Below are 18157 nucleotides of genomic sequence, written 5' to 3'. Positions count from 1 at the left end.
CGGCAGTGACACGTCCGTGGTGAGTCAGGGAGCTCAGTTCTGGCTCTTCTGCCTCAAACAATCTGGTAACAATCTTCAGATGAAAATCAGACCATAAGTTTGCCTTCCAGATACTGCAGGACCAGCCACAGATTTATAGCGTTAAATAGCAGTAAGGGCCAATGCCTGGCCTTGTTCAGCTCTCCCTTTCCTACCAACCCCCAACTCCGCACTTCATCCTTGAGGAAGAAGCATGAAGAGAACAAGGGTTTGGGTGTGGGGCCCTCGCACTCAGCAGAGTCGCAGGTCAAACCCAGGACTGACAGGTCCCGGCCCTTAGTCTTGTGTTCTCTCCGGCGTTCCATGCGCCTGACCATGTGCTCACTTGTGTCTGATTCATTGCGACCCTGTGGACTGTAGCCCGCTGGGCTCCTCTGTCCACGGGGTTTCCCAGGCCAGACTGCTAGAGCGGGTTGCCATGTCCTTCTCCAGGAGACCTTCCTGGCCCAGGGATGGAACCCGGGTCTCCTACATGGCAGATTCTTTCCCAGATGTCGCCCTAGGAAGATATCTTGGAAACCATGCTTCCCTAATGCCTGTGTGCAGTTTCTAACGGCTTTGTTATTTACATATTTCATTCACCTGAAAAACATGCCAAGAGCATTTAAAAAAACATGAACTGCTGTGAAGAAAATTCAATTCAGCTTTCAATAGAAATTGATGATTTTGCTCCAGGTGTCTGCCTTTGATGTTTTATTAGGTGCTAACGTGCTGATCTCTTTCATTCCTTTCTGCCAATCTACAATCTTTGTTTCCTGGTATTTGTGCTGTGTTCACGTCGCGCTCTGACCTGAGCAGGCAGAGTGAGCCTCACTTCCCAGGTCATGGGTTTTATTGCTAGGATACCAGGCTACCGTAATGAGATGGTGTTACGTTCAGCAGTCTGAGGCACATACATGCAGTGTGATTTCCACCGAGGCCAGTCCTCTGCTCAGCGTTGGACCCTCTGAAAGGCTGCCAGACCTGCTTTGTTACTGAGACTCTCCTTCCACTTCTTCGCCAGAGAACCCAAACCCTAGATTCTTTGTTTTTCTTTTATAGCTTCTGGTCACCCACACTGTTTCTTCTGCCACCTTGAACTTGGCTCAGACCGGGAAGTGCCTTCCAGATTTGCCAATCATGTGAATGTCGAGTTCAGCATGCCTACAACGTCTGCCTCCAAAGCTGCTGTGAGATCCATCTCGGTGGAAGACAAGACGGATGTCAGGAAGTGGGTCAATTATTCCGCACACTACAGCTACAAGGTAGCCTCAGGGGGCATCTGGCTAATGCTTCCAAGTCTGTCTGTTTACGCCCAGACGCTCCCTGCTCCCATTCCTTTTAGCAGTGCCCGCCCAGGGTGCAGACAGGCGCTCTGGTCACCATGGCGGTGGCCCAGCGTGCATAGCTGTGGTTGAAGCTGCTCTGAGTTAAGTGAATAAACCCGCTCGTGGGCAACAGAAAGGCTGGAAAGAGAGGCTAATGAAAGAGGAGGATATAATGTCTCAGTTGCCATGAATGACAAAAGAGCCATGGGGTTAGGGGATTACTATTAATTTTTTATCATATAATTTATGTGCAGGGGAGTGGGTTTGAAAGTGCAGGCAGGCTCAGGAAAATGTTAACTCTTAAGCATATATTTCAACTGCAGATGTTGATAAAGTGGATCTGAGTGATGTTAAGACACATCTGACCTGGTCACTGGACTGTAACAGAGCAATCTCAAAAGCCAGGCAAACTTTATAGCAGTAGTAGGATCAGGGCTGCAAAGCGGGGTGTGAAGCTGGAGAGTTCTGACATAAAGAGTGATTATATCTTGGGGAGTTAAGAGATTCAGTAGGAAGAGATGCTAGTGGTAAAGAACCAATGCAAGAGACGTCGAGATGCGGGTTCCATCCCTGGGTCGGGAAGATCCCCTGGAGGAGGGCATGGCAACCCACTCCAGTATTCTTGCCTGGAGAATCCCATGGACAGTGGAGCTAGAGGGGTACGGTCCATAAAGTTGCAAAGAGTCGGACGTGACTGAAGCAGCTGAGCACACACGCACAGGAGGAGATTAAATGCCAAAGATGGAAAACGGGCAGGGGGCCGGAGCGGGCATACTGAAGAAGGATTTGGCAGAGCGATTTAATGATTTTCTATTCATAATAACACCCGTAGATTTATACCATTATTTAACTGTTCTTTAAATGTTTCCTTAGTTGTACGTTCCAAAACATTCAACTACTGAAAAGAACAAATACTCCACCTTGTGGCCAGAAAAAAAAAACAACTCAGCACTTTTTTTTTCCAGCACTTTCTTCAAATATGATCCTAGTCAACTGTTTTGTCTTGAATTCTTTCCCTCATTATTATAAATATCAGTATTGAGAGAAGCAGCTTTCATTATGAAGCTCCCAAACTCAAAAGATTCCCTGCCTGACTTATCAAAAGGCTTCAGATGAGGTGTGTCACTCTCAAGACAAGATTAATTGATTAATCTCTTTATAATTAACAGCTATAGTATTCTGCAAAAGCTGTAGTATTCCTACAGGAATTCAGTCCTAAATATTCATTGGAAGGACTGATGTTGAAACTGAAACTCCAATACTTTGGCCACCTGATGCGAAGAACGGACTGATTTGAAAAGACCCTGATGCTGGGAAGGGTTGAAGGCAGGAGGAGAAGGGGACGACAGAGGATGAGATGGTTGGATGGCATCACCAACTCAATGGACAGGAGTTTGAGTAAGCTCCAGGTGGTGATGGACAGGGAGGCCTAGCGTGCTGCAGTCCGTGGGGTCGCAAAGAGTTGGACATGACTGAGCAACTGAACTGAACTGATTCTGCAAAAGATACAGGCAGAACTGTAAATACTACTGGATATATATATATATATTTTTTGGCTCTGCCACACGGCATGTAAGATCTTAATTCACTGACCAGGGATCGAACCTGTGCCCCTTGCAGTGGAAGGGCGGAGTCCTGACCTTTGGACTGCCAGGGGATTCTCCGCAGACTGTTTAAAGGGACAAAGTCAGAGAGAGTGTACACAGCCAACTGCAAAGAAATCCATTCATTTGATAAACCTTTGTGTTTGCCTATATTATTGGGGTTTAATAGTTAAAAGGGCCTGCCCTGTCTTACAGGGCCTGTGCTGTAGTGGGGCTGGGCGAGTGTATAGGGTGTAGGGGAAATATACACAGCGGGGCACCTGATTCTACCTGGGGAGTCAAGAACAGCTTTACAGGAGAGGTGATCTTTAAGCAACTGTGCAAGGCAGAGAAGAAGGATTTCTCGGGTGGACCGAGGGAGAGGAATTCCAGACCAAGCCAAGGGCATGTGCACATTCAGAGCCATGATCTGCACAGGGCCAGTAGCTTGGTGTGGCTAAACCCCAGACTGTTAACCAAACTGTAAGGACTCTCAAAGAACCTGGTGAGGTTTTTCTCTTTTGGTTATTTGTTGGGATGTTTTCCTGATATTTCTTTCTGATTATTTCTCTCTGACGTCTATTTCTTGACAGGTGGAAATTGAGCAGAAAAAGAGTTTGAAGCTGGACTTGGAAGGAGACGACTTGGAAAATCCCCAGGAGTGTGGGGTCCAGTGATGAGGCCGTCTTGCAGGGGGTTCCTGACCCCAGCGGCACCATAGGATGTCTTCCTGAATAGCTGAAATTCAAGTCAGTACCTAGCACGGCTCCTCCCTGTGGAGAACAGTGTATGGATCCTCCTGTTTTGTAGTGACCTGTATTCTAACAGGGAACCCTAAGGTGGCTGCCTGGGAGAGGCTCTGACTATGCTGGAAGCACACGGGTCACCTGGCCTGTGGAGCTTACGGTATAATTAAGCCTCCCTCCACTCTTGCTTATCTCAAGGCTCTTGGGTATGGCTTGTCATGACTGATAATAGTCAGGAAAAGAAATCCACCCCCCCATCAGTGTTGGTGTGATTTCTTCCTGATGTTCATCTGTCAATCAATTTCTGGAAAACAATTTCTTGAGAAGTTAATTAGCCAAGACTCCACCTCCATCACTCCCTCTAAAGAAAGAATGACAAAAGGTACAAAACCGATTTCTTCTCTGGGTCTGCTAGACCTTTCTTAGGTGTCTCCACGCTTCAAATGTTAGCACTATGCAAGAAGGAAGTTTCTGAAAGGTTTTCTTCCAGGTTCGAAATTGAAACACTTTTTCCATCTTTCTAAAGTGTCAGTCCCAGGGTTCACCATCCTGAGTCACAATAGACAATGGGGAAAAAGGCACAATAGGATGCTTTTAAATTCTGTAATTAGCCCTGTATTCTGCAGAGTGGCTGTTGAACGGAAAGCAAAATTGAGCTATTTTTCTTCGTTCTGGGGAAAAGGAATATTCATTTTGAGATAATATTCATTTCAGGAGACAGCTTCAATCTCAGTGATTTTCTAAATTCACACTGAAAAATATATGCCATTTCTGACTCCTGAAATAAATGGATGCATATATCTCAGGCATTTGTCAAGGGCATTTTGGGAACTCCATTTTATACCTCATAGCCAGTAGACACCTTTGTGTCTCTAACTCAAACTTTATAGGAAATGTAAGTTGAAAAGATCATTTTAAAAGTTGTTTCAAAATTAAGCTTGTATGAGCTTTTCCTAAAAATTCACAGTTTGATAATCACAGTATTCTAATAGATCTGAAAGGCAGAAAACTCTAGAGTAGAGATAGGGGAAAGCCATATTTTTCTAATGTTGGGAACCTTAAATCCTGATTCCAAGAATCTAGGACACTCAATATTCTTTCTCTTCATCTGTTCCTGCTCACGTTCTGTACCTCCACATCCCAGAGGGAATACTAGGATCAACAATTTAAAGGCAGCTTTTATTTGCCTTCTTAGTTCTCTGATGAATAAGAGAGTAAGGGGGGCAGAAGGTACGCCTATCAGATTTATAGATGACCCAGAAGTAGACATGTATATCTAGTCTGTTGGCTAGTAGATTCAGGATTAATTCATCCCATGAATATTCACTGAATTCTAACTATGTACTGACATTAGGATACAGAAATCATTATAATTTTTGAAATATGTGAACATAAGACTGAAACTAAAAGGATAAAATTGAACAGGCATTACCAAGAGACTCCCATACTCTGAGTTTCTTAAATGCAACCTCCTGAGTATAGACGAGGGCGCCTCTGTGTGTACGGATGTGTGTGTTAATGGGAAAGATGTCAGAAAGTCCTGGTTTCACAGCAGTTTTTGTAGAAATGTTTTCTTAGGGAAATAGGAGTTCAGTTTTGAGTCAGGGGTATATCACGGCTAAACTAACACATTTGGCCTGTGGTGACAGAAATCTAAGGAGCCCTGCACGCGGCACAGCTCAGGCCACACCTGGTGGAGGACTGGGTTCAGTTCTGGAAACCACATTTTAAGAGAGACATTAATAAATTATTGCGTCCAGGGTCAGGTGGCCAGGATCGTGAAGAGTCTGATTATACGTGGAATCGGGCAATAGTTCCCCTGAAGAACAGAAGGTATAGCTGCAAATGGAAAAAGAGGGGATGATATAATAGCTGCCTTGAAATCTCCATTGAACTATAAAAGTGGAGAGGAACTGGACTTTTCCTGTGTTGCTTCAAAGGGCAAAAAGAGGAGCTTTATGGATGACAGATGTTTGCTTCAATACAAGAAAGAACTTTGCAATAAGAGTTATTCTAAAGAGGAATGGACTCAAGTAGTAGAATTTCCAGTTGCTATAGACACCCAAACAAAAGCTAAAATATCCCATCTCTCCTAAATGCCATGAAAGGGACTCTAAGATTGGATGTAGGCAAGATTCTTACCAAGATACCTTCTACACAGACGTTTAGTTTCAATAGTAATGGGACTCTAACTCTAGTTGGTTTTAGTTTGTAAGTGGCTTTTCATGCTCTTTGAAATATGGTGGGTTCCTCTAGAGGTCTTTGTCAAGTGGGGGGACTCCAAGGCATAGTCCTTCCCTTGTTGTGCTAAAAGCTCATGAGGATTCCTCATAGACGCGCTGAGATGGGTGGAAGAGTTGCCGAGGTCAAGCATGTTCCAGCACCTTCTTTAGCCAAGGTTAGAGCCCGTGTACCCTCTCCAGAGCTCTGCTTTACCTGCTAGCATCACATATGTATTGGTGGTTGGGCCCTTTTTTCCTATTGGTTAATTCTCATTGCCTTTGTGCTTTACCTGGATATAAATATTTTTTTTTAGACCAAGGGTTGGAAAACTTCCTTCCACGCTATCTACATTCAGCAATCAAATTATCATTCATTTTAAAAAACTTAACACTTTGATTTCATCAGATTTGTTTTCACTCTGCTGTTTTTTAGAAACTGTTTATGGGTAGCATTTAGGGAATTGAAAAATATAAGACTACTTATTTTTAGATGTAGTTTCTATGTAGTCTTGTTAATGACCTACATAGAAAACACAGTTGGACAAATACCTTTTTGATATGCAGATTCTAAGTTTGCCACCCTGGACTTCTATTCTGTGTGTCTATAGACACACAGATATTTCTTTTCTATGTTGTCAATAATGTGAAAATACTAGAAGTGAATTCATTTTACCAGTACACAGTCTGTTGCTATTAGAACATAAATTAGATGTCCCTTGATATCAAGAGCTATGCTTTTTTTTGAGGCTGGGGACTTGCTTTATGATGTCATAGTAAAGGAAGATAAGAAATGCTCTCATTATGATACGTCAGACAAGAGAATCTGAGGTACTTCAGGGGGAGACCTTTAAACCCCCTTTGCCACTCTTACTCTTGGGAACATAGAACTAGTTACGTCTTCTCAAAATTTTGTATTTCACTTAAATATAATCTGGACAGGTTTTTTTTTTTTTTTTTTTTTTCTATTTTGTCCTCTGCCCCCCACCTGCCCTGACCGTCCTGCATTATTGTCAGAGTTCATAACCCCTGAGAACATTATTTTGGGGTGGCACTGCATGGCTTGCAGAATCTTAGTTCCCTGACCAGGGGTTAAACCTGGGTCATCACGTTGAAAGCTCTGAGTTATAACCACTGGACTGCCAGGGAATTCCTGAGAACATTGTTTAATGTAAAATATTTCTTATTTGAAATGAGAGTAATTTCTTTTCAGATCTTACAGATGAGGGCAGGAGCTTCAAAGTGTTAGCCGCTCATTCGTGTCTGACTCTTTGCAACCCCTGGACCACCATACTCCTCTGTCCATGGGATTCTCCAGGCAAGAATATACTGGAGTGGGTCCCTAGAAATTCACATTCCCAAGAAATGTGACTCATGGAGGCAAGAAATGTATCTTTTTCTTTCTTTCTACTATCTAGCACCAAACTTGGAATGTAATAAATTTCAACTACCTTAAATCCATGCTGACAAGACAAACATATTCATGTAATAAAGAAAAATTATTAGGTATTCAGTAAATGTTAGCTGAATGAATACTGACCCTGAGATTCCAAGACTACCTAACCCTTCCTTATCATCAGACACTTAACCTTAAAGCGTACAAGCATGCTTTCATTTCCTGGAGCACTTAAGTCATTTTTTTTCTTGCCCCCACTGTCAACTAATAACTGTCAGCACTTAAGCACTTAATGTGCAGCTGAATTTAAACTACAGTGAACCTTATTCATGTTGAAAAACATTTTTATGCCCCAAGATAACAGCAGCATAGATGCTGTCAACAGTCTGGATTACTGATTCAGTTTTGTTCTTGCAAGTCAGAGAGCTCTGTGAGCCTGAGCCTTGTCTATGCGAATGGTCAGTGGGAGAAGGAAGCATTTACTAGAATCATGGGCAGTCTTGGTGTGCTAGGTCTTTTTGTTTTCCCTAACAGTAACCACTCACCAGTGTCACTGTGTATTTATTTTGTATCATAGTAAGGAGGCCTGAGATAGTAAGCTGAAACTTTTGAAGTAACATCAGGATTTCAGAACTGCTTTAAATCTCCGAAGTGGTGTGGTGGTGGGAAAACAGAATGATCTGAAATTTTTCCTCCAACTCTTGAACATATTAAGTTGATGTGAATAGGAAGTGCTGCCATCTAGCCTACTTTTTAAAATTTTCTCAGCTGGCAGTGGTAACTTTAACTCTTCTATGAATGATGATTGTAAGTTAATTCTGACATATCTAGAGTTTAGGTCATGTTAAAAATGCAACAGGAACTTCAAACAAAACTGGCCGAAAAACTAAATCCACAAAAAATATCATCCAATAAAGGAATTATCTCTTAACATTTCACTAACAGGTGTCATCTGAACCGTGACAGCTCTTATGAAATTAGTCATAGCATTCTCACCAACTTCTAAACATGTTTTCTAAACATTACCAATCTTTAAGTGCCAATTCCCTACAAGTCACCATTTCTTCATTTCTTAATCATGTTCTTTGTAAATGAAACTTGCTTTCGATATTGTGACTCATATTTATGTATTTAAGGAATTAAAAGTGAAAGAGATGTGTAAGGCAGTCAACAATGTAGAAAATAAATGTGTGTATCAGTAGTATTCTCCCATGTATTCACTAAACCAGGAAAATGGAATTTTTACATTACTACTGTGCCTTAGCAAGTCTGGTTAAGAGTCCAGTTCTTTAAACAACTGGAAAAAAAAAAGTATCTCTGAATTTGTAATACTTGTAAAGGCAGAAAATATCCATAGTAATGTGTTTGGTAGTGCCTGGAGAGAGGCAAATAATAATTGCATTTAATGAAAAGTTATAAAAGAACAGAATCAAAAAATATAAATTATAGAGAAATGACAAATAGGGCACTGGCCACCGAACCTCAAAATACGTGAACGAGAGGTCATCCCTTAAGTGTCAGGAGCTCCAGGAATACTAAGTTTGCCTGGCAGGGATAAACAATAGAGTTAATTGAGTTCAACAAGTATTTGGTCAAGGTGCTGTCCCAGCCGCCAGTTCCCTAACGGGAGCTGAGGAAACGCAAGGACACTATGGACTGCTGATGCAAAGCGAACCGGGGTTTCTAGGAATCTTTAAAGGACACAGTCATAGAGACAATCATCATGGTAAGTCACTGGCTATTTCTCCAATTGGGTTTCAGAAACCTCAGCTAAAAAAGGAGGACGCTGCACTAGTTGTCCCTCAGGGCCTTCCAGCTCCACCTGCATAAGCCATGCTCTGCTTAGTCATGCTCCATGTCAGTAGGACTCTTCATCCAGTCTTGGGAAGCAAGAAGTTTAAGATTTGAATACTGGGAAAAGCAGCTGGCCCATCTTTCCCCTTTTTATGTCTCTCTCGTTTACCATCTGCCCCAAAGACCCTGCGACCCTCTATTTCGTAGCTGCCTTCAAAGCACAGAGACACATGGTGGGTCGTGATCTCATTGGCGCCCTGCGCTGCGAGTTCCCCTAGCATCGTCCAGCACAGCAGCGGTGTGAGGGTGAAAAGGACTTCATGGGATTTGGGTGCTACCCGAAACAGAAGTAGGTCTCACCCTCCATGATACGGAAGGGCCGTGGCTGACCAACAGTTTATAAATATGTCCTTTTATATAAAAGACTGCGGAAATCAAAGGAAGAAAAAACAGGAAAGATTCTGGGAATATCTGTCACATATTTATGGCAAAACCAGACTAGAGAAAAGGCAGGTCCTCCCTATCCGATCTTTTAGTAACAGGAAAATATAACTATTAATTTTTTAAAAAACACACACAAGCTACAGAGTAGCATCTCCTTTGTGGTATGTGTTAGTATGATTTTGTTTCTAGTACTAAGAATTGGTCAAATGTAATGGCTTGATTCCCGCCAGCCAGAGGAAGAAATTCCAGCCTCCTCTTCCGGTCCCATCTTCTGCCTCAGATCAAGCCCTCAGCGCTGGCTGTGGACTCCCTCTAGCCACACTGTGACTGAAGCCTTAAGCACCGTGGTCTTGCCTCCGTGTGCTTCAGGATCAGTGCCCCCCATGTGGTTTCCAAGGGGAGCAGTTCTGGAGAAGCAGATATCCACTCAGATCCTGACAGCAACCAGCTGGGCCACAGCGTCTAAGGGTTTTGAAGTACTGGGGTAGCAGAGGGAAGAATTTGAACAGCTCTCACTCTGAGTCAGCATTCGTTTAATCTTTGTGTCAGCCTGCCAACAGAACCTAGAGAAAGTTTACCATATTCAGGAAATGAAACAACCAGTGTTTTAAGCCTGGAAGTGATAAAAGAGCGCCCCCTCCTCACGCTCCATTTGTGATGCTCATCGTGAATTTCAATATGTCAGGATGGAGGGACCCAGGATCCCAGTGAATGATTCAGCTGGTCCAAGGCTTGGGTTTTCCTTTCTTCATCATCCATCCTCATTCAGTGTTGTGATTTATTTTATGTAAAAAGTTTACTTAAAAAAATATGTGCCTATGTAATAAAGTCTACACACTGGCTAATTCTATAGAGGTGAGGTTTTGTTTTCAGTTGTTCCGCTGATTATCATCTGTAACCCCCTTTTTGAGCTATGAAAAAGACCTATTAATAAAAACTTTTAAACAAAATCTGTCACTATGCAAGATTTAATTCGATCAAGCATTAAAAAAATGTTTATTATTAAGAAGACTCATCACCCAGTTAATACAGTGAGTGATCATAAGTTGACAAGTTACCAAGTGATTTGTATCCTAGGTTAAGTTTATCATGAATATACTTTAGTGAATTCAAGATATATATTCTGCATTCCTACTTTGTGCCTAACCCTGTAAGAAAACAAACAGTTCTTACAGGGATTTTTTTTGCAGTAAGAAAATATGTATATAAATAAGTGAGAAATATAAAAGAGGACATAATCAAATAACACACTTATTTGTATTATGTTTCTGGCATATCGTTAGCACTCTACAAATAACTTTAATTCACTGATGAATCCAAATGACTAATGTCAACATAAATGCAGGGGAAAAAAATCATTATGGACTAAAATACTTGGGAGGTTTTCATAAGAAAGATGGCTTTTCAGTGAGGCCTGGAGGTGGGGATAAAATTGAATTCAGTGGCGAGAGCACGGGAGTTTAGAGTTGGGAAGACGCAAAGGCAGACGCAGTTGGATTAAGAGATAAGCCTCACCTGCATCAGGGGTTTCTGCACACCAAGAGGTAAGAGCGACAGGGGGGCCGAGCTGTGGGAGAGCTGGCCTCCAGCTTGAGGCTGGACTCAGTCTCGTAAATACCTTGGAGCCACTTGAGAATCTTGCCAAGAAAGCTTTATTCTGGAATGACTAATCTGCCTGCAACGTGCAGGTTGTTTTGGTCTAGAGGAAAGATTGAAGGCAAGGAAAATAAAGGGTGGGGTTTTTTGTTTTTGTTTTTTTTGGTGTAAACAAGAAAGAGACAGAGCTTTGTGTTTTGGTTAGTTCAGAACAAACCATAGGCATCTTATTGCAAAATACAGTTATCCACAAGGGGAGAACTCAGGTCAGTTCAGTGGTTCCTACCATTGTGGGAACGCTATCCTGAATAGAACACACAGAATTTCATAGCCTAGGCGGTGCAAAATTAATTTATATTAGTAACTTCTCAGGTATACAATAGGATGAAAAGCCAAATAAGAGCATAAGGTTTTCTTAGATTGTGGATATTCTACTCCTTCCCCCATTCTTCCCTTGCTATCTGCCCAGAGTCCTCTTGAACAAATTTTGAGACCTAATTGTCTAGTTCCCATGTTGTCACAAGGTTTTAGCCTTCTAAAGTCCCCCTTTCTTTTAATACCCAAGTGGAGCAACTACTCAAGTAACTCTTTGGAGGCAAGTATGCTTCCTGGGATTCCTTAGGACTTGGGGGAGGAAGGGCTGGGAATGAGAGGAAGTGAAGATGAGGATTTAAATGTCTTCCGTGTCACCTGTCAGCTCTTAAAACTCCTCTCAGCCCCTCTTTTATCACTTCCCACTATGTGCTCTGTATTCCTCCAGGCTGGGCTCTTTCTGTCTCCCTAGACATAATAATATGACCTAACACTTAGGTAGTGCTTATACTCTGGTGACACCACCTGGACCAAGTATTTTAGAGGCACAGACATAGTTTAGATCTTATTTAATGAAGGCAGCCCCCTCTCCATTCGGCAAGGTGCTAATCATTCAAGGCTGGGGGTTACAACCGATGCTGACTTTAGTTTAAAACCAATGGTGAGTATTTACAGCAGGACACGGGGAAAGAACCTAAAATGAAGTATCAGGTATCCCTGTGTCTAAAGTTCATTGCCAATACCCCACAGAGGGAATTCTTATTAAAGCTCTTTCTCACTTAGCTCTAGCTTGAGTAAAGGTGCCAATCCCTCAAGTCCCCAGACTTACTGTTTCACTGCCAACGGAAAACTGAAAACTCACTCTTGAAAATCACTTAAATTGTCTACAGAATAGACTAGGGTGTCAGCCTTCTTTAATGAGAGGATGCCACTAGAATCATCACCACCCAAAATCCCAGTCACCTGCACAGTGCCTTCCAGTTCATGGTCAGTGTGGAGAGAAATCATTAAAATGAGTCCCACAGTTATCCCCTGAGTTTGGCAATGTGAATTGACTGCTTCAGGCTTAACAGCATCTTTTATTGGCCTCACAGATCCACTGAATGGAATGGCAGACCAAATAACTTGAACAGACGTATATCCATTAAACTTCACTTTATTAGGCAAAGCAATTTTTATTTCCACTCTGTCACATCCTATTATGGACCCAAGAAAAGATGCTGAAGTATCTTTCCATACCAAAGAGAATTATGTGTTAGATCTCTAAAAAAAGAACGTATTCATGATTTTTACTTAGAGGTCTCAAAATTACAGATAATATTTTTCAGTAGGAGTTAAATCCAAAATACAGGTACTTTCCTCCCAAACACAGTCTAGGTCTCAACAGAAAAGAATGGGATAAAATCTATTCTCAACCTATCAAGAGCAGACCCAGGGGTCAAGACTTCTCTCTTAGCTCCCTCTGCTGTCCTCCCCTCTCTTCTTTTCAGCAACAGGCATAAAGTCCCAGAAGCCTAGACTAATCTGCTGACAGTAGCAGAGAAAAGGATATATATAATTCAGAAACTGGGACAGTCTCCAATTATTTCTTCCCACACTGAACTCTTTTTGAACAAGCCCCTATTGTACATCTCTTCTACTGCCTTTAGTGCTTATGTGCTGCCTTTTAACATTTTATATTTATTGGCTTTATCCTCCTCATTAAAAAGCAGCAGCTATTATTGCTTTCTCAGTATATGGCCAAAGTGCACCAAATCAAAATGAGTCAGCAAGCATAATCAACATGCAACTGAATATGACTAAAATTCATTCTGTATTTTAGTTGAGACTTTCTTGAAGTCAACTCCTTTCCATTTCTGATCCTCTGCAGTCTGGGAAATCTACTGCTACTTTTCTCTCTCTATGCACCTCAGAAGTTTACTGCTGTTAGAAATGCTGCAAGAATGCTGAATTCTTCCAATTTGCTAGGCAGTACAAAACATATCCCTCAATTTCACTCTCTTAATAATATACATCTAAAAAAAATAATATACATCTAATAAGGGGATGACAACTGCAATGAAAAAAGAAATGCTCGGTGCAAAGGATATAAATATTTGGTGACCAGACAATGTTGGGGCAAAGGAGAATCAACACTTTAGACCTACTGAACCTGGGTATGTTTATCCTGCAAGCCTTGCCAGTAGCCTATCAGAAACCTAATATTAAAAAAAAAAAAAAACCAAAAAACTTGCTGTTTCTTTTGCTACCAAACTAACAAGTATATCTTAATATATTCTCTCCTGCGACTTAAAATGATGAACTTAAAGAGTACCCAAGAAAAAGTACCCAAGACAGATAGGATGCTGCAAAGGTTTGGAGGAGAGTGCAGTTGTTGGTTTGCAGCAAGCAAAACAGAGACCTGCCCAGATGGTCTGGGCCATCGCCGTGTGCTCAGCCTCAGGCTTGTGTCCACTGGTGCAGGTGGGGGCTGAGTGCTGAAACTCAGACTTCAGAGGCCACACCTGGGGCGAGGACTTGGCTTGGCAGAATGGAAACAGCCTGCAGCGACTGGAGCGTGGTATAGGCCACAACCAGGGGTGTATGTGAAAGTCTAGGCCCACCACAGACATCCGGTTCAGGAAGGGGGAGTGGAAGGATGTGTGCTCATCTCCTCCTGCGAGAGCCCCAAAATTGCAACTAGCTGTTGAACAGCCATGGACAGGAGGCCAATGGAACCCACCAAAAAAAAAGATACCCCACGTCCAGAGACAACAAAGAAAATGCAGCAAGATGGTAGTAGGGATACAATTACTATGCAATTTGATAAAATCAAATCCCATACCTACTGGGTGGGTGACCCATAGACTGGAGGACAGTAATACCCAAAGAAGTTCTCACACTGTTGTGAAGGTTCTGAACCCCATGTCAGGATTCTCAGCCTGGGGATCCAACAAAGAGACTGGAAATTCCCAGGGAATCTGGCCTTGAGGGTCAGTGGGATTTGATTATAGGTCTTCCAGAGGACTGGGGGAAACAGAGACTCCAGTCATAGGGGGCACAAACGAAATTTTGTGTGCACCAAGAGAGGAGCAGTGACCCCAAGGAGACTGAATCAAAACTACCAGCTAGTGTTGGAGGGACTCCTGTGGAGGTGTGGGTCGGCAGGGGCTCACCACAGGGACAGAGGCATTGGAAGGCCCCCTTAGTGTAAACCCTCTTGGAGTTCGCCATTAACCCTACCATAGAGCCTGTAGTGACAGACTTTATTTTCTTGGGCTCCAAAATCACTGCCATGAAATTAAAAGATGTTTGCTCCTTGGAAGAAAAGCTATGACCAACCTAGATAGCATGTTAAAAAGCAGAGACATTACTTTGCTGACAAAGGTCCGTCTAGTGAGAGCTATTGTTTTTCCAGTAGTCATGTATGGATGTGAGAGTTGGACTGTAAAGAAGGCTGAGGGCTGAAGAATTGATGCTTTTGAACTGTGGTGTTGGAGAAGACTCTTGAGAGTCCCTTGGACTGCAAGGAGATCCAACCAGTCCATCCTAAAGGAGATCAGTGTTGGGTGTTCATTGGAAGGATTGATGCTGAAGCTGAAAGTCCAATACTTTGGCCACCTGATATAAAGAGCTGACCCATTAGAAAAGACCCTGATGCTGGGAAAGATTAAAAGCGGGAGGAGAAGGGGACGACAGAGAACGAGATGGTTGGACGGCATCACTGACTCAATGGACATGGGTTTAAGTAAGCTCCGGGAAATGGTGATGGACATGGAAGCCTGGTGTGCTGCAGTCCATAGGGTCACAGAGAGTCAGACACAACTGAGTGACTGAACAACAAGAGCCCAAAGACCTCAGGGATGGGTCACCTCAGGCCAAGCAACTACCAGGGAGGGAGTGCAACCCCATTGTCAGCAGGTAATTGGATTAAAGCTTTACTGAGCAAGGCCCTGCCCACCAGAGCAAGACCCAGTTTTTCCCATGGCCAATCCCTCCCATCAAGAAGCTTGCAATCTACAGTCAGTGTGATCCCTGTCAAATCACCAATGGCATTTTTCACAGAACTAGAATGAAAAATTTCACAATTCATATGGAAACACAAAAGACTCTGAATAGTGAAAGCAGTCTTGATAAAGAAGACTGGAGCTGGAGGAATCCACCTTCCTGACTTCAGACTATCCTACAAAGCTACAGTCATCAAGACAGTACGGAACTGACACCAAAACAGAAATATGGATCAAGGGAACAAGATAGAGAGCCCAGAAATAAACCCACCTTATTATCAACAAAGGAGACAAGAATATACAATGGGGCAAAGAGAGCCTCTGCATTAAGTGCTGCTGGGAAAACTGGACAGTTGCATGTAAAAGAATGAAATTATAACACTTCCAAACACCATACACAAAGATAAACTCAAAAATGGATTAAAGACCTAAATATAAGACCAGAAACTATAAAACTCTTAGAGGAAAATACAGGCAGAACACTCGATGACATAAATCACAGCAAGATCCTCTATAACCCACCTCCTAGAGTAATGGAAATAAAAACAAAAGTAAACAAGTGGGACCTCATTAAACTTAAGTCTTTTGCACAGCAAAGGAAACTTTATAGTTTCCTCATTTATATGAGGTGAAAAGACAACCCTCAGAATGGGAGAAAATAATAGCAAATGGAAAAACTGACAAAGGATTAATTTAAAAAATATACAAACAGCTCATACAAGTTAATACCAGAAAAATAACCCAATTAAAATGTGGGGAAAAGACCTAAACAGACATTTCTCCAAAGAAGACAGACAGATGGCTAATGAACACATGAAAAGATGCTCAACATCGCTCATTATTAGAGAAATGCAAATCAAAACTACAACGAGACATCACCTCACACTGGTCAGAGTGGCCATCATCAAAGAGTCTACAAACAATAAATGCTGGAGAGGGTGTGAAGAAAAGGGAACGCTCTTGCACTGTTGGTGGGAATGTAAACTGATACAGCCACTAAGGAAGACATATCAGTATGGAGATGCCTTTAAAAACTAGCAATAAAGCCACCAATGACCCAGCAACCCCACTATTAGGCATGTAACCTGAGGAAACCAAAATTGAAAAAGACACATGTGCCTCAGTGTTCATTGAAATACTATTTACAATAAGCTAGAACATGGAGGCAACCTAGATGTTCATCGACAGATGAATGGATAAAGAAGCTGGGGTACATATACACAATGGAATATTACTCAGTCTTAAAAAGGAATGCATTTGAGTCTGTTTTAATGATGTGGATGAACCTAGAGCCTATTACACAGAATGAAGTAAGTCAGAAAGAGAAAAATATCATATACTAGCATATATATATATGGAATCTAGAAAGATGGCACTGATGAATTTATTTACAGGGAAGCAATGGGAAAACAGACATAGAGAACAGAGTTACCAAGTGGTGGGGAGGAAGGAGAGGGTGAAATGTATGGAGAGAGACAGATGGAAACTTGCATCACCACATGTAAAATAGATACCCATTGGGAATTTGCTGTATGGCTCAGGGAACCCAAACGGGGGCTCTGTTAACAACCTAGAGGGGTGGGATGGGGAAGGAGATAGGAGGAAGGTTCAGGAGGGGACATATGTATACCTATGGCAGATTCATGTTGATATTTGGCAGGAAACAACAAAATTCTGTAAAGCAATGATCCTTCAGTTAAAAAATAAATAATTAAAAAAAGCTTACACAAGCCTCTTAGCCTCACCCATCAGAGGGCAGACAGAAGAAGCCAGAAAAGGCACAGACTCATAGCAGCTAAAACAAAAACCATATTACAGAAAATTAATCATCATGAAAAAGCAGAAAGTTATATCCCAGATGAAGGGACAAGATAAAAGCCCAGAGAAAAAATAGAAATGAAGTGGAGATAGGCCCACCACAGAAGTGAAGTGCCTTTGTTAATAAGCATGGAAGGAAGGGATGGAGGTCTCCTTAAAAGCCTCTTTTCCCGCACACTCTCGGAAGACTTGGCGCCACCTCTGCAAGTTTGGGGAGAGCATCAGCAGGCTGCCCACATGCGGCAGCAGGGCTGAAACCTGAGGTGTGCAGATTTATGCCTTCACTGTTGGCTTTGGAAACTCAGTGCCTATGGGATATCTGAGTGGAAGATAGAATAATGGAAATCACCCATTCAGAACAGCAGACAGAAAACCAAATTTTTTTAAAAAGCAATATAAAAGACCTATAGAATAATACAAAGCTTGCCAGTCTATGCATATTGGGGACTGCAGTAGGAGAAGAAAGAGAAAAAGGAGTCAAAAACAAACTGAAAAAACTGTGGCTGAAAACTTCCCAAACCTAAAGAAGGAAAGAGGCACTCGGGTACAGGAAGCACAGAAAGTCCCAAAAAAGATGAATCCAGAGAGACCTACACCAAGACATATTATCATCAAAATATTCTATCCAGCAAGGCTATCAGTTAGAAGAGAAGTGATAAAGAATTTTTCAGATCTGCAAAAACTAAAAGAACACAGCAATACTAAACCTTTCCTAAAAGAAATATTGAAAGATCTTTTATAAATACAAGAAAAGCAGTAATCTATTGGAAAGAAGAAAATTACAATCAAAACGTAAATTACTTAAATATACCAGTCTTCAGATTAAAAAAAACAAAAAATCTTTGTGAAAGTGATAACCACAGTGAATGGCAAAAGGATAAACACGAAGATATAAAAGAGGACATGAAAATCATAAA

At 41.9% G+C, this 18157-nt stretch overlaps 1 protein-coding gene across 5 annotated transcripts in view; it reads left to right on the top strand.

The window, feature by feature from the left end:
- Nucleotides 1-10478, top strand: part of STON2 (stonin 2) — a 159409-nt gene extending 148931 nt beyond the window's left edge. For 4 of the 5 annotated variants that reach the window (XM_070469734.1, XM_070469730.1, XM_070469731.1 and 1 more), the window contains exons 6-7: nucleotides 1081-1283; nucleotides 3523-10478. In XM_070469734.1, the coding sequence (XP_070325835.1) occupies nucleotides 1081-1283; nucleotides 3523-3606 (287 nt within the window). In that variant the 3' untranslated portion in view covers nucleotides 3607-10478. The remainder of the gene's footprint in view (nucleotides 1-1080; nucleotides 1284-3522) is intronic. The other variant, XM_070469735.1, reaches the window with a different exon arrangement.
- Nucleotides 10479-18157: the final 7679 nt, after the last annotated feature.

The sequence above is a fragment of the Odocoileus virginianus genome, chromosome 6 (assembly GCF_023699985.2).
Source record: "Odocoileus virginianus isolate 20LAN1187 ecotype Illinois chromosome 6, Ovbor_1.2, whole genome shotgun sequence".
Classification (NCBI taxonomy): domain Eukaryota; kingdom Metazoa; phylum Chordata; class Mammalia; order Artiodactyla; family Cervidae; genus Odocoileus; species Odocoileus virginianus.
Note: the sequence above shows the minus strand (reverse complement) of the source record. Positions and strands in the feature narration are given on the sequence as shown.